At 41.9% G+C, this 16,167-nt stretch overlaps 1 protein-coding gene and 1 long non-coding RNA gene across 4 annotated transcripts in view; one reads left to right on the top strand and one right to left on the bottom strand.

The window, feature by feature from the left end:
* The window catches only part of LOC148901688 (teneurin-2-like), a 234,314-nt gene that overhangs the window by 147,973 nt on the left and 70,174 nt on the right, over nt 1–16,167 (top strand). The window contains exons 7-8 of the mRNA XM_088989625.1: nt 3,756–3,962; nt 12,748–12,979. Coding sequence (XP_088845751.1) covers nt 3,756–3,962; nt 12,748–12,979 — 439 coding nt within the window. The remainder of the gene's footprint in view (nt 1–3,755; nt 3,963–12,747; nt 12,980–16,167) is intronic.
* LOC148901689 (uncharacterized) overlaps nt 1–16,167 on the bottom strand; it is a 52,434-nt gene that overhangs the window by 18,405 nt on the left and 17,862 nt on the right. The gene's annotated exons all lie outside the window — the stretch shown is intronic.

Genomic DNA, 16,167 nt, shown 5'->3' with positions numbered 1-16,167 from the left:
TTGCATGTTTTCCTTGTGTCGGCGTGGGTTTTCTCACTGGACTTGTTTGCCCTTCCCACTCAGTGACTGTGCGGATGTGAATTGTTTTTTGCCTCTACATGTTCCCTGCGACTGGCCAGTCTATCTTGCACTCAAAGTCAGCTGGGATGGGCTCGAGCAACTCTGCACAACCCTTTGCAAGACAAATAGTGTTGAAAATGGATGAATGGATTCATTTTCTGGAATGGTCTGTAAAATGCCAGAATACACACAAGAATAATAATCTTTAGTAAAAGCAGATGTTTGCAAATTCTCATGAAAAGAATAAATCAGTCTGCTTTCACAGAGGACTACAGAAATCTGATATTTTCTGTGGAGAGGCAGAAAATGTGAATTAAACAATGTCTGGAAATGATTTATCCATCATATACAGATGGTCAGGGAGGCGGCTGAAAATGGCAATGATTTGATTGTCAAGAGAACCACATGAACTCATTGCCAAGCTTTTGTTCTAATAACACAAACCAATTTTATCTGACCTTTCTCGGAAATATAGCGGGCAGAAATGACTGAGTTAAGAATGCCCTGCAGCATAATTGCTAAAGAGATTAAAGTTCCGTTAATTGCTTTTGGCCAACTATAGCATTTTTTTCTTTTTTTTGGGAGGGGTGTATTTTTGTAATTAAAGTGATTTGAAATATTAACGACCCCAGAAAATACATAAGCTTACATGAGTGACTTTAGGCTCATTTAATTGTGTCCACATACGTTAATAGTATGCAGAAGTAAAGCAGGCTTGAATTTGTGCTGCTGCGCGCACACACACACACACACACACACACACACACACACACACAGGATTGCACACGCATACACACGCATAAACAATTATTCAGGCGGATGTTTACCACAACATGTTGTCATCAACAGTCTGATTAGAGGCCTTGTAAAATATGCAAATAGCTATATCCCATCTCAAACATCAATACAAGGGCGTGATTGATTTTTGGAGGATCAATTGCTTTTTTACATAAGTAAAGGTCGCCTATTCCCTCCTTTTCTCTTCATTTCTTTTTCCTGTCATTCTTCATCCATTCACATTGCCTTCTTGGCATCATTCTCTTGTTGTCTTTTATTTTTGTCGGTCCTATCTTTTCACCACTGTTGTTTCAATCCACTGTGATTGGCTGGCAACATGGTTCAGAGTGTCCCCCCGCCAATTGCCCCAATACAGCTGGTTTAGGCACCAACTTTGCTGCTGTGAAATGTACATTTCTCCACTGCGAGACGAATAAAGGTACATCACCTTCCCTCACACCTATTTGCTCATGCGCAGCACTTATTTCGTAATTTTATATATATATCGCATCTCGTCCAGATGCGACCCCAAGGTCAAAATGGGAAACACCTCCCAAGGTGGTGGAGAATGACCGAGCAAAAATCCTGTGGGACTTCCAGATACAGACTGACAAGATGGTAATGGCCAACCAACCAGATATCGTGGTCATAGATAAAGGGGAAAGGAAAGCCGTTGTCGTGGATGTAGCGGTCCCGAGTGATGGGAACATCAGAAAGAAGGAACGTGAGAAAATCGAGAAATACCAAGGGCTCAGAGAGGAGCTGGAGAGAGCCTGGAAGGTAAAGGTGACAGTCGTGCCTGTGGTGGTCGGAGCACTTGGGGCAGTGACCCCCAAACTCGACGAGTGGTTGCAACAGATCCCGGGAAAAACATCGGATATCTCGGTCCAGAAAAGCGCAGTGCTGGGAACAGCACGCATACTGCGCAGAACCCTCAAGCTTCCTGGCCTCTGGTAGAGGACCCGAGCTGAAATGGGGACAGACACCACCCATGGTGGGTAAGACGAGGATTTTTATATATATATATATATATATATATATATATATATATATATATATATATATATATATATATATATATATATATATATATATAATTTTTACTCAATTTTTCTTGGCGAGGTTGACCGGAAGCTCACACCTCACACGTGCCTGCCGACACTGGCACACAAGCACTTGGGTGCAGTTAATGCAGAGCCGAGGATCGATTCCAGCTCTGCTTTCCATGACACGTGGCTCCAAGATAGGGCAGTTTGGGCAATAGGACAGAGTAGAGGCATCGCTCCAGCTCCTCTTCGATCAAATATATCTCTATAAAGCCGTGATGGCGCTAGTATTGATTAAATGCACCTCGTATAGATGAGACTTTATCCATTTGCGCTGTTTGATTATACCCTGCGCTATTTCATAGCACAATATTGCAAATGGAGGGGGGGGGGGTCTCCATTTTAAATCAGGCAATGCACTGTAAGTGGAAGGTCCACTTTTGTAATATAAGACATTCTATGTGTGATGATAATTACCCGAGGCAGGACTCATACAGCGACTCTGCGGTACCCAAGATCAAGTCATTACCAACGAGCCCCTGCCTCAATAATGACGCACGCCAATGTCTTTGTTTCAAAGAAATACTTGTGGTGGAAAATATATTTTGGGAGACTAATTTGGTCAATGAGAATAAATGACATCACACTCATAATTTAACAAAAGAAGCTTGATACACCCTGAAGTGACTACAAGCCTATCGCAGGGCTCCTGGAGAGAAACATGGCCTTGGACAATCACCTTCATACCCATTTTTATTCATTGAATCTTACTTCTTTATTCAAAGTCTTTTTGAATCAAAAGTGAAAGTGAGAAAACAAGGTCATTCTTCACTATAACTTCTCTGTTATGTTAACAAAAGATGAAAGGTTGAACTGTGACAAGCAAAGAATAATCACACAGTTATGTATATATATTTTACCAACCGCACATGTTCTGATAATTTTATTTTTTCCATTTTTGAAAGTTGTACTAAATAAATATAATAAATAAATAGCTGTCATTTGGAGTCAAACGCTACAATTTTGATTTTGAATTCAAGAGAAAATAAATAATTATCTGTGTGTCGCTGCACCTCTGTGTGACTATTTAATTAGCGGTGATAATAACCTGAGTTCTTTAGTGGATTAGCTGAAGTCGATGGCCTCATTCTAACAATGTTGTTGATTTATTGAGCTACAAATATGGCAGACATAATTACTCTATATTTTGAGCTGACTCTAATTATAATCTATTAGATTTGTCTTTGTCCTTGAAGTGCAAATCTTCGGAGAGTAGAGCAACTTTGTCTTCATCCCTTTTGTGTCTCCGGTGTATCTGACAGCCTGATTGTGTCCACATGTCCCTATAGTTCTGGCTATTAAAAGAGTGGCTGTTCTCAGGTTATACCCAAGTAGAGAATGACTGTACAACAGGGTCCAAATGAAACATAATCTGCATTCTCCCATTTGATGAGAAGAACAGAATGTTCTCTCTTTGGTCAATGAAAGGATGAATGCAAAAGTCAAGAAGAGCGGGCAAGTTCACATTTTGCTAAATTGCACAGACAGCACGTGTTGATTTGTCATGCATCAATTTTGCAAGGACGAACAGAGACTAATCTGAAAAGCCCAAAGTATCATGTGGTTGACATCCGGCGAGGCTGATTGTTTACATTTATTCTAACCGATAGTGAGTTTGTGTTTTCTTTTTCACCCCCCCACCCCCACCCTGCACCACATTCAAGAACATTGTGTTGACGATTTCAATTAATGCATTAAATGTTTGGATGTCGGCAACCCACAATAGACCAACCACATCACTGTCAGTCAACAGCATTGGTTTTGTCTTTGTCTAGCTTTCACCATTCGCCTTTCTCTCCTTCCATTCTCCAGGTCGCCCAATGCCTCCAACCTCTTCCTCTTCCCTGCTTTCTCCTTCCCATCCGTCCTCCTCGTCTGCCCCACACAACCCCTCCCCTGGCCCATCTCCGCCCATCAGGGAGTGTCAGGTTCCACTTCTGGAGAAAAACACCACCCATTCTCACCTGGAGTCCCACCCAGATGATTCATACTTGCTCCGGGCCCAGCCACCCTCCACTGGTAAGAAATCTACTGACTCATCCCCATCTCAATCAGTCTTTAATTGTATGAAGTCATATGTGCCATCCATCACTGTTCTGCATTCGGTCATTATGTGTGACATTTGCAGTTCTGTTTTAGATGTTGAATGATTAGTGGATTAGCATTGGCTTTTTTTGTATGATCTAAAGTCGGAGATGGTTGTGATGTGATTGTCGTGGATGTAGCGGTCCGAGTGATGGAAACATCAGAAAGAAGCAACATAAGAAACTCGAGAAATATCAAGGGCTCAGAGAGGAGCTGGAGAGAGCCTGGAAGGTAAAGGTGACAGTTGTGCCTGTGGTGGTCGGAGCACTCGGGGCGGTGACCCCCAAACTAGATGAGTGGTTGCAACAGATCCCGGAACAACATTGGATATCTCGGTCCAGAAAAACGCAGCACGGATACTGCGGCAGAACTTCCTGGCCTCTGGTAGAGGACCCAAGCTATATATATATATATATATATATATATATATATATATATATATATATCATTCATTTTTAGACCACATTTTTGAAGGCCAAAATATTAAATTTGGTTATTTGGTTATAATTAAAAAAATCGTGCACGAAAACTTTCACACAGATTATGGTCAAACTTTCCACCTGTTTCTTTGTATCGGCAAGTTTTAATGCCATTGAGGAGTTATCAGAATCAGAATCAGAATACCTTTATTCGTCCCGCAATGGGGAAATTTGCAAATTCTTTGTGAAGATGTTCTAGGAAATGATGCAGGTGTAAACTATACATTGTAAAAGTAAACTGTAAATGGGTGATGGATTCAAAAAGTCGTAGACTGTTTCTGACAAAATAAAAGTAAAATACTTTTTTCCAAAATGAGCGCTCTCAGATGTCACTTGAAATTCTCTAGGTGGTAGTTACAGGCCCTGTGTGCTGGTATAAGCATGTTGCAGGTATTTATTTTCCTCATTTGAACACACACAATTGCGGCATACACATTTCGCTCAACAATTAGTTACTGTGGGGCGACTATATCTATCTTAGTGTACCCACCCCCCATCCCTCCACCCTTGTTTCTCCTCCCTTCTGTGCCTCTGCACTTGTAATCAGCAGATATATTTAGCAGCGGTCTGATGGGAGGGAAAGGCAAAGTCCTAATGCGATTTTTGGTGGAATACAATCTATTGTTAATGGCGTTAGGCTCTCCTTTGATCCAATATAAATCTTCATTAGGTGAGGCCCGGGTCCCAGGTTCAAGAAGAACGTGATTAGGAGGCTTTTAAAATGACGTTACATCAGCCTTCTAATTGGTTTACTGTTTACTGGGGCAACATCAATCATTAGCCCAGTAACCGCTCAGCAAATAAATTCACTCTGCCACTGACACCCTAATGGTAGATTGTGGCAAAGAGGGAAAGTGAGGTGCAGAGGTGCACTTTCTCAATATCTTGCTCTTGTTCATATACACCTACACTTTGTGTTCGAGAGGCCTCTTTCAAGTCTCGGTTGAGCTTATAATCACAGAGGCTGCAAACAAGGGCGGAAAAAAAATATTAAGTTCTTTCGTGAAACTTCGATGAGAAGGTTTCTTCAGCCGTCATCTGTACAAAAGTGAAGGTTTCGGACGTTTCGCCTCCTATCCAAGAGGCTTCGTCAGCGAACTAAAGTCTGACTGGTCGTATCGGCCCCATTTATATATCCCTAATGTCCAGACATGGTGGCGCCGGACACAGCTATGATAGGTCCCTACTCTCAGGTTGGGGGGGGGGGGCAGAGGGCCCCTCCCTGTGGCCCCACTGATTGTTCCTACATTCCTGACTAACGACTGGCCTATTACCCCGACTCCCCCCCGGTATCACCTTATCAGCATAACGACCCTCATCAGCATTGCGAAAGTTGCCTAACCTGTTTTGCCTAAGCAGGCTATTGTATGAACGATCCAAATTGAACCTCACCCCACCAGACCGGTTTAATGATTTTGTTGTTTTATAAGAATCGCTTCTTTTACCCCCCTTTCAAACCATCTATGTTCTTTCGCTAAGATTTTAACCTCATTGTCGTCAAATGAGTGGTTGCTAGCTTTTAGGTGCAAATGTACTGCCGATTGAGGTCCACTTATATTATCCCTGCGATGTTGATAAAGTCTTTTTTTGAGAATTTGTTGAGTCTCCCCAATGTACTGCTCTTTATGTACTGTACAATGTACTGCTCTTTACTCTTTTCGTGAAACTTCCTTTTGAAAGCAATAAAAGACTGAATTTTAAAAGGAGGTAAAAGTATGAATACAATTCGAGTTACCGAAATGGAATGAGAGTATAGGAGTCAAAGAAACAAGGATTACAGGCCGAAAAGGACTGTGTCCGAAAGCGGCTCAATACAGTAATTCAAAAAGCAAGCTCTCACCGGCTACGCCTTATTCTAAATGAGTTTAGAGCGGCAGCTTGGCACTTCCCTGGCATGTTGAAGGACATGTAAATAGCGGCAATTAAATAAAACTGTCCACATATGACTGAATGTCTGTCTGTGTGACCATATGCATGTTGGAAATGGTGGTGCATTGAGAGTGGATGCTCAAAAGGAAATGGGCCTGACCGATCCAAGCAGAAAGTTACCACTGTGAGATAATCCTGCAGGAAGCTGCGTGCTGTTTACATGCATGCATGTCCCTGCAATTGTGTGTGTGTGTGTGTGTGTGTGTGTGTGTGTGTGTGTGTGTGTGTGTGTGTGTGTGTGTGTGTGTGTGCGCGTGTGTGTGTGTGTGCGTGTGTGCGTGTGTGTGTGTGTGTGTGTGTGTGTGCGTGCGTGCATGCGTGTGTGTGTGCGCGCGTGTGCGTGTGTGTGTGTGTGTGTGTGAGTGCGTGCGTGCGTGTGTGTGCGTGCGTATGTGTGTGTGCGTGCGTGTGTGAGTGTGCACGCACACTTTGGCAAAGTAGTCTGCCATTAGCAGAGCTAACAGGTGGACAGACATGACTTGTGTTTTCAGCCAGGCATGACAGGTGAATGGGACGGAACGCTATTGCCCTGGATTGACTGAATTGGGTTTCAAATGTTTATCAGGGAATAATATCTCGCGCGGATACCAGTCTGGGAACATTTCCTCAGTATGACGGGAGAGCTAAGACGACCAAACAGAGCATCGCAAATCACTCCTGGAAAGAGCGAACGTTAGCGCTGTCTCCACTCATTCATTATGCATGGGGGGGAAAGCTAAATTATTTTTAGTCCAAAGTGACTAGCCTTCGGCTGCTAGGGAAGTCACCTTAAGTCATTGCGAATGTGATCAATGTTTAATGGTTTTGTTTGAACAAAGCTACACAAAGGACATGTTTGCTTATTGTGCGCGAATGTTATTTTCTAATAGCGCTTATATGAGGGTGACATTCGCATAACAGCATGTGTGTATTTATATGCAAATGTGTGAGTGTGGGTGAAATACACACTTGCATTTGTGCTCATAGCATATTTTTGGCTGAACGTGATGACTCTTCTCGAGCGGATTATTGCCTCCTAATTAGACAAAGATGACTAGCCAAGGCATAGGCGGCGCGTGTGTGTGTGTGTGTGTGTGTGTGTGTGTGTGTGTGTGTGTGTGTGTGTGCGTGTGCGTGTGTGTGTGTGTGTGTGTTTGTGTGTGTGCGTGTGTCTGTCTGTGTGTGCGTGCATGCGTGCGTGTGTGTGTGTGTGTGTGTGTGTGTGTGTGTGTGTGTGTGTGTGTGTGTGTGTGTGTGTGTGTGTGTGTGTGTGTGTGTGTGTGTGTGTGTGTGTGTGTGTGTCAGTTTGTCATTGCTCATGCTTATATCATTTCATGCACAAACGTCCAGAAACAATCCAAATCAAGTGAGTGTGGACAAATTTCAGAATAACTTTTTGCCATTGAAAATAATGACAAGTGTCAAGCAATATAAAACGTTATTAATGGAAAAGGCATTTTAGGAATTAGATGTAGCCTTAACTACTGTATCAATCAATAAATATAAATAAATAAATATAACTTCATTGAAATGCAAATGGCAACGTTTGAATCCTTGCCGTAGACGGTCCACGTGCATCACATTAGCTCTGCTGCAATGATATTGAACAAGAATGTTGATGAATTACAATTTTTTTTCATCAGCGGTCAAATTAAATATTGTGACTGTATTTATTATAAAGATATCCTGTATGCATGTGTGTTGCACCTCAATCTCTCTTCCAGTTTGCCTGGGAAGAATGATAAATAGGCGGGGTCTAATTTGCTCAGACAAAGGAGATAAACGAAGAGCACCTGGGATTATGATGCAATACCTGGAGAGCATGGCTATTGTCCTACTAAAAATAATCAATGTGTCTTTTTTGTCAAGGAAAGACTGAACTAGGATGTAACAAATGTGGTAAAGAGATGAAGAAATGGAGTGAAAAGGACAGGGATAGGGTTGGCAATGAGGGGAAGGGGGTGGCAAAGCTTTGCAATGATCCTGCTAATCTGCTGAATGGGCATTTCTGCAGTACATGAAAGCATGCAAGCACACATACAAACACACACAAACACACACACACACACATCTACCCAGCAACTTTTCTCTGTTAACAACAGGAAATGTTAATAAACACTGCAAAAGTCTGTGAAACAAACCACCTCAGATGGTTGTTGCTGCCAGCTGGTAATCCACACACACGCACACACGCACACGCACGCACGCACACACACTGAAGACGGTGTTCTTTACAGGGGAAGCGGGTTTGCAGCTGGATGTTTCCTCTGCTGAATGCGTGTTTATAGCGACAGGGATGTGGTGGGACTAAATTGGGTCAGTCAACATAGCAGTAAGAGGGGCTCTGCGCTTTTGTTGGGACTGAAACCCCAACAGAGATTGTTGAGAAAATGTTTCAAAAATGTTTGTTTGTCCGTGCATTGAGGGAGAAAGAAAACAAACATTGGATTGGATTGGATTGGATATGCCTTTATTAGTTTCACAGTGGAGAAATTTACATTTCACAGCAGCAAAGTGATGAAAGGAATGAAAGTAGAAAAACAAAATACATGAGCTGCTAGAAAGGCAGCCACTCTCGCGGCGCCGTCTTGAAGTCAAAATAACAAAAAAAAAACTAAATAACAAATAATATGACAGCATAGAGACAATATGACAAAACAAAGACACAGAGAGACATTCATTCTTCAGGACTTGCTGTACCCTCTTTGTGATGACATGAAGCAGTTCTAGATGAAAGAGGAGAGGATCAAAGCGTCTTTCCACCAGTGGATCAGGGACATCATGGTGGAATGTGCACGTCGACTACAACCTAAATGTTGAAAGCAAACACGCAGCTGTAGCATCCATTGGCGAAAAGAGATTGTCTCACATCTCCTGTTCCACATAAATCTGCTTCAATTCCAAGCCGCAACAGTTCCACATAGGCATCGGCTCTCTGCGCTGACGCTCCTTTCTTCTTATCGCGGGTTCCTCAAGCCATGCATTCATCCAGCCGCAGACTGTCCAACAGCACTGACCTTCCACTGAACAAAGCGGGGCTGTGAAGATGCTGCCCATTACAGGCTCAAAAAAGCATAATGGCCCCTTTGGTGTGGCAGTCGAATGGCTCCGACATTCCTCCCATTCAAAAACAGTACTGGCATATTCATGCTGCGGAAAAGGCGCAACCGCTCAGCACAGTCTCCTCCTTGATGAATGTCGTGGTCAAAAATACTGAAAAACAATCTGTATCCGTTCCACACGATGCACAACAACATAAAGTGACAAAAGAAAACACAAAACAAGACAAAAACAACCAAAAAAAGCAAGGCTCATGAGAGCACTTGCTGAGGCTGCCTACTCGGGCGCCATTCTTGGACTTTATAACAGAAGAATAAAAGGAGAGCCAGCTGTTTCCTAATTGCTCTGTTTATCCCACACGTTTTGTCTTCTGTCAAAATGACTTTCTGGGAAAACAGCTTATTAGCCTATACCTGTGGCTTGTTCTGTAGTACTAGACAATTCAAATGAATCAGTCTGCTAACTTTATTATATCGGACCGAGTCACACTAATTTTTGCGTTACTGTGCTTTGTCTCCGCTCTGGTAAGTAATCTGTTCCCTTTCATTACTTCTGTAGAAATGAAGGTAAACAAATGAAATGATTTGGATCTGCCTTGTTACTCATACAGACAGCCTAATGTTAGCTCATCTCTCACTCTTTAAATGTCAACATTGTGGGTCCATTAATTTATTTGAAATCGTTCTCCTTTGTGTGTCGAAATTGACATCGACACATTTTGAAAAACATGAAATGAAACCTTTGTTCAGAGTTACAAGTCCTAGGGCAAGATGACCTTCTATGCAGACTTGGACACTGGTTGTAAGTCATAAAAATGACATTGTCCTGTTTTATCCTTAAATTTTTATCTGTTTTGAATTATTATTCAAACAACGCTCTTGTGATGATGTAAGAAACAAATCATTTCTATTTGTTTACCTTCATTTCTACAGAAGTAATGAAAGGGAACAGATTACTTACCAGAGTGGAGACAAGGCACAGTAACGCAAAAATTAGTGTGACTCGGTCCGATATATATATATATATATATATATATATATATATATATATATATATATATATATATATATATATATATATATATATATATATATATATATATATATATATATATATATATATATATATATATATATATATATATATATATATATATATATATATCAATACGCAGGCAGGTGTGTAAGGGAATGAATTTATGGCTCTTAGATTTGTGTTGCAAGGACTTTTGGTTTATCTATCCCTTTACATATATTTTGTTCATCTCTATGTCTATGACAAAGACGCAAATTTCCAAAAGTTTTTTTTTTAAATCAAGCTTTATCGCTGCTCTTTTAATATCCACTGACAGCAAGGGAAGCAATGCAACAGATATCAGGCAAAATAGGACAAGCAGAGGACAAGAGACGTCCGCCTACTTTCATAGCAATCTACACCCTCTGCATAGATGATGCAAGAACTCATTGCAAAATGTCTTGCGGGGGTGCTCATGTGTGGGTTTGTTTGCAGTAGTGGATGCAGAGTACTTGACAGTGACTGTGTGTCTTTTGTCCCAAGAGCGCCCCTGCATGTGTAAACAGATGTTTTTTTGTCTCAGTTGTTAGCAATAGGTCAGGCCTACTTCATCTTCCTGGTATCTCTTTTTCTTCATGTCTGCTTTCATGAACACCTGTTCTTCGATAGCATTCGGGTGGCACACGCATCACCGCGGTGGTAGAAGCGGGTCACCTTCTAAGCATCCCAAACTACAAGAAAGCTCACTACCTTCCATGTAATGTGAATGATCACCCAGGAAGACTTATTCATTTCAAAGGTCGAAGAAGGAAAGCAGCCAATTCTTGTCTCTTATTCTTTTGTCCTCTTTCCTCATCAAGCCAAGAGATGATCAATGAAGGGGACCTTATGAAACTACATTACATGAGATTTCTCAGATGCCACTTCAAGGAGCATCTACTATACAACTGCATCTCCTCTTTTCATTTTTATTAGGAAGGTAACATGCAAACAGTTATTATAATGTGTTGTCCAATTCGTTGTGTTCAATGGCAAGAGCGAAGCTGTATGTGGAGAAAGTTCAAAGTCAATTGTATTACAATTGATGCAGTAATACCATTATGTCTATCCCGACTTCATAATACTAGTAGATGAGAAAATATTTGCTGCAAAGTGATGGGATTTTTACTGATTATATTATTTTGTATATGTGTGTGTGTGGCGCTGCAGCATGCACCACAGTGATTGCAAATCCCAATGGTATGCAGGAACTTTGTGGAGCCCTTCCTCATTTTACAATTTCTATGCGCAAGTACATTTATGCACAAGCTCTTGGGTATAAAGCACACACAGAGCATCAGAGAGACAAAGGATGTGTGAATGGGTTTTCTTGTCTGGGTCATCTGGGTTTGTTTTTCCAGTTGCCTTACTCAACAGTCCATTAGCTTGGTGCTGGAAGGGCCAGTATTAGATTCTAGCTGACATATTTTGCCCAAGTCAAAGAACAAGGAGGAGGGAGGGATCATTCTGAGTGCTATCATATTGACACCTTCCTCCACCCCCATGCACACACATACACACACACACACACACACACACAACACACACACACACACACACACACACACACACACACACACACACACACACACACACACACACACACACACATCTTATGTCTGCTGTGAGATTAAAGAGCCGCCATACTATTGGAAAAAATATAACAAGCAATTAGGACTTTTGTGTTGTTGATGTGTCAATTAATGTGACACCTGATGTCCAAACATTGGTGCTTCAACATTAACATTCGCTCTCCGCTGTCTTTTTTTCACTCGCTCATTTATTTATGTTTTTATTTATTTAACGTAGTTTTAGTTGGCCCGGCAATCGAGTGGTTAGCACATCGACTTCAAAGTGCAGAGGTTCAATCCCAGCTCCGGCCTCCCTGTGTGATGTTTGCATGTGCTCCCTGGGCCCGTGTGGGTTTTGTCCAGGTCATCCGATTTCCTCCCACATTCCAAAACACTACATGTCAGGCTGATTGAACACTCCAAAATCTCCTTAGGTGTGAGTGTGAGCGTGAATGGTTATTCGTTTTAGTGTGTCCTGTGGTTGGCTGGCAACCGGTTCAGGGTGTCCGCTGCCTACTGCCCAAAGACAGCTGCGATAGGCTCCAGCACCCCCCGGGAACTTGTGATGATAAAATGAATGAATGAATGAATGAATGAATGAATGAATGAATGAACGTGCCTTCAATCATTTGACTTGTCTTCTTTCAGGGGTTGCTAACCACCACACCCAGTCCAAACTCCGGCCTCCGCTGCCCCCTCCACACAACCACCACACCTTGTCACACCAGTCTGCAAACAGCCTAAACAGAAATACTCTGAGAGGTGGCCGTAACCCCATTCACGCCCCGGCTCCAGGGACCGGAGACGGACCGACCACTCCTGAGTCTGTGCAGCTCCAAGACAGCTGGGTACTCAACAGCAATGTTCCACTCGAAACCAGGTCAGTTCTTCTTTGCTTTTATTGTTACAGTCCATGTGTCTACCCGATGCTGATTTCGAGAGCTGCTGACAGTAAGCGCAGCCCTATAATCAATAGCGAGGAATGAAAGTCCAGAGACATGCTGCTTAACAGCATTGCTGTCAGCACAGGGTGATGGTGTTAGAAAGGACTGTTAAGAGAAATAATGAGAGCTGTAGAGGATGTATTACTGGTCCAGAATGTTTTAGAGAAGTAGTTCTCAAACCTTTGACATCAAGTACCTCCTCCAGAAATACCTGTCGTTATACAGTACGTATACAGGCGTTAGCCCTCTAAGTACCACTATAAAAACCATAACTATAGTTCAGCCGTGTCATCATTTGTTGGTGAAAAAAATTAATAAAATACCCATTGCTTTTATTCTTTACATATTATTTAAAACTATTGTGCACAGTTTAGCCATTAATGATGTGCTTCAATAAAGGGAAATGCTTAATCTACAACTTTATTAAGGTGGGGCGGTCTAGGAATGTCCCTTTTATTTGTTTTTCACTGCGCTGTCATTTACGTCACAATCAATAAACAATGTTCACGTTAAAAGCAAATAGTGACATTTTCATGATGACTATATGAGTTGCTTATAACAGGTATATTATAAAGGAGAGTTAAGAGTTACACACTTAACGAATGTCCACATTTTATGAATGGAGTGGAGCGGAAGAAAATATGACAATTTTGTGAAAAGCATTTATATTTGTTTATGATTCACAAAACCCTTCCACTCCCATGTATCTTCCTCTTCATCTTGAGGAATAACATTATCTAGCTCACTGCCACTAGTCTGCACTCTGTTGGCATGCTACCTGCTCAGGAGGAGGCACTACAAGCCATTCGTTCAGGCTAACAAATGTTCTCTGTGTTCAAGAGCGCGTTTATGGGGTGGAGTCCTCCTGCAAGGCGTTGTACTTCATATGTCACATGATGAGAGTGACGAAGCACATATGCTCACATGCATTTGCACGTTTTTGAGCATTTACTCCGTAAGCTGTAGTTGTGATTCTCCTGCTGGGCAAAGAAGCTTCGAGCACTGATGGTTTTGGACACGCTCCCCAGTGTGCTGGCCCTTTGCAAAATTAATGAGGCCTGGCTATGTTTAATTCAACTTCGCTGATCGCAGCTTTATGCTCAGTCTGTACTGATGCATGTGTACATGTGGATGGCCAGTGGAGCTATGGCTTTCAGAAGGGGTCATTAGCACTCAATAGTTATTTGCAGTCATTGTTGCTGTCATACATAGGAAAGAGTGCTAAAAAAGAAGGTACATTTGAAAAATGTAATACAGTATATGGAGGCTTTAAATTTAATTGGCCCTCGTTTCATGTCCAGCGCAAATCCAGTGCACACCGCAGTCTTACAGGGCAAATGAGAGGATTTTGTATTTTTGGTATTTCACTGGTGAAGATTTTGCCGTTGAGGGTGTTAACAGAGCCAACTTTCTGACCACCCAATGGCAGTGGTTTGGGGATCACTATCATGTATATTTGTAATGTACTGCGTCATACTAGAAGCTAGGAAGATCTTATTAACTCATTCCCGAATTTATTCTGCAGTTGAAAAAATGACGTGGAGCGCTATTCCCCAATTTGTTCTGATTTTGGTTTGTCTTGCGGGGAGTGCCATTAAAGCGCTGGTCAGATGTCTAGCAATGTTTTTCCCTTTCTACAAGGGGGCAGCATTTGCCTTTTGTACAGCAGCCCCCACTTTCACCTCATATTACTCCAGACCCATATAATTTAGGGAATTAACTCTTTTTTATGATGAAAGAAGAGAGTCTAAGGTTTCTTCAACTGCATTGAATGTTTATGTCGTCCTAAAACTCAATATTCTGTGGGTTCTAGAATTTGAGTGAAAATGACAAAAACCCTGGCACTGGAGTGGACACATTGTTTGCACATGTCTGGCAGTGAATGAGTTAAGATTGAAATATTACAAACTATGGTGTCATGATGCTGTGCACTTCAACCCACAAAAAAATGCATTTTTATTTGAATAGAAATTTACCCAAATTGGGTTTTCCCAGCCAGGAGAAAGATTACAATATTGTGAAAATCTCCGGAACGCATTGTGTCTCAGTGATTCCTTTCACTGACGTGACTGACTGTTATATTAATGAGACAGAAACAACCACTACTGCCATTCGCTCTACAGTCCTGATATTCTGTCATGTTGTACATTTAGGGAAGGTTCGAGCAAAGGTGTGAAGCTTCCTGAGGATTGTACAGCGGTAACCTACACTTTGTAAAAACTAGGACCTCTTATTAGGGCATGGCGATGGCTATTCACTCCTTGAGAACCTAGACATTTACTTTATACATTGGTGCAACATATCTAATTATCAAAAGGAACTATGAGGGAACAATGTGTGTCTTTACATGTATGTATGCTTTGTGTATGTATCTCTGAGTGGAAACTTTCTTCTCTGGGAATGTCTGTAAATGTTGGCATTTGTCATTGACTCATTGCAATTGGATGCACGTGTGTGTCTTTTGGCTTGACCCTATAGCGTGACAGCACTGAGAGGATGAAGATTGATCACCTCAGAATACCCCAGGGTCTGGATGACTGGCAATGGAAGAAAGAGATGAATAGACACTGAGGGAGGGGGTGTCGGTGTGGTGATGTTGCCCAGAAATACAACCTGGGAATAGAAGAGGGGCCAGAAAATGGCTCGATGTGTTTTTTTTTTTTTTTTTTTTTTTTGATTGGGAGACAAATGAGCAGGAGATTGTTTGGGTAGATGCTCGAACGTGGATTATTTTATGTGTGTGTGATTAGACAGTCGCGTTTATGTGGTGTTGTCTATATTGGTGAGCAAGACTGCCAAAAAAATATTCATGCTAGTGCACATTCGCATTTGTGCTGAACTTTTGTGATAAAACACCCGATTTCCGGTTTGTGCCTCGCTTGGGAATCCGACATGGGTTTTCATTCTATATTCTATGGGCTTACACCTGCTCACTCCTCCGTGGGCCCCAAATCACGGAAAGAAATACGATCAATGTGATGGCTGCGGCACCTCAATTTATCTGGATAGAGTAGCAGAGCTGCAGGGTTACCATCAAATGCATTAAGGTGGGCCAGATTTGGAGATGCCGCCTTCAAAAATGGCAGGAGATGAATAATTGGTAGCAGCTGTGCAAGACAGAAGG

This window comes from Hippocampus bargibanti, linkage group LG02 (assembly GCF_051943395.1).
Source record: "Hippocampus bargibanti isolate YZ-2025 linkage group LG02, ASM5194339v1, whole genome shotgun sequence".
Lineage (NCBI taxonomy): Eukaryota > Metazoa > Chordata > Actinopteri > Syngnathiformes > Syngnathidae > Hippocampus > Hippocampus bargibanti.
The sequence above is the reverse complement of the archived record's forward strand: the minus strand, read 5'-3'. Positions and strand labels throughout refer to the sequence as shown.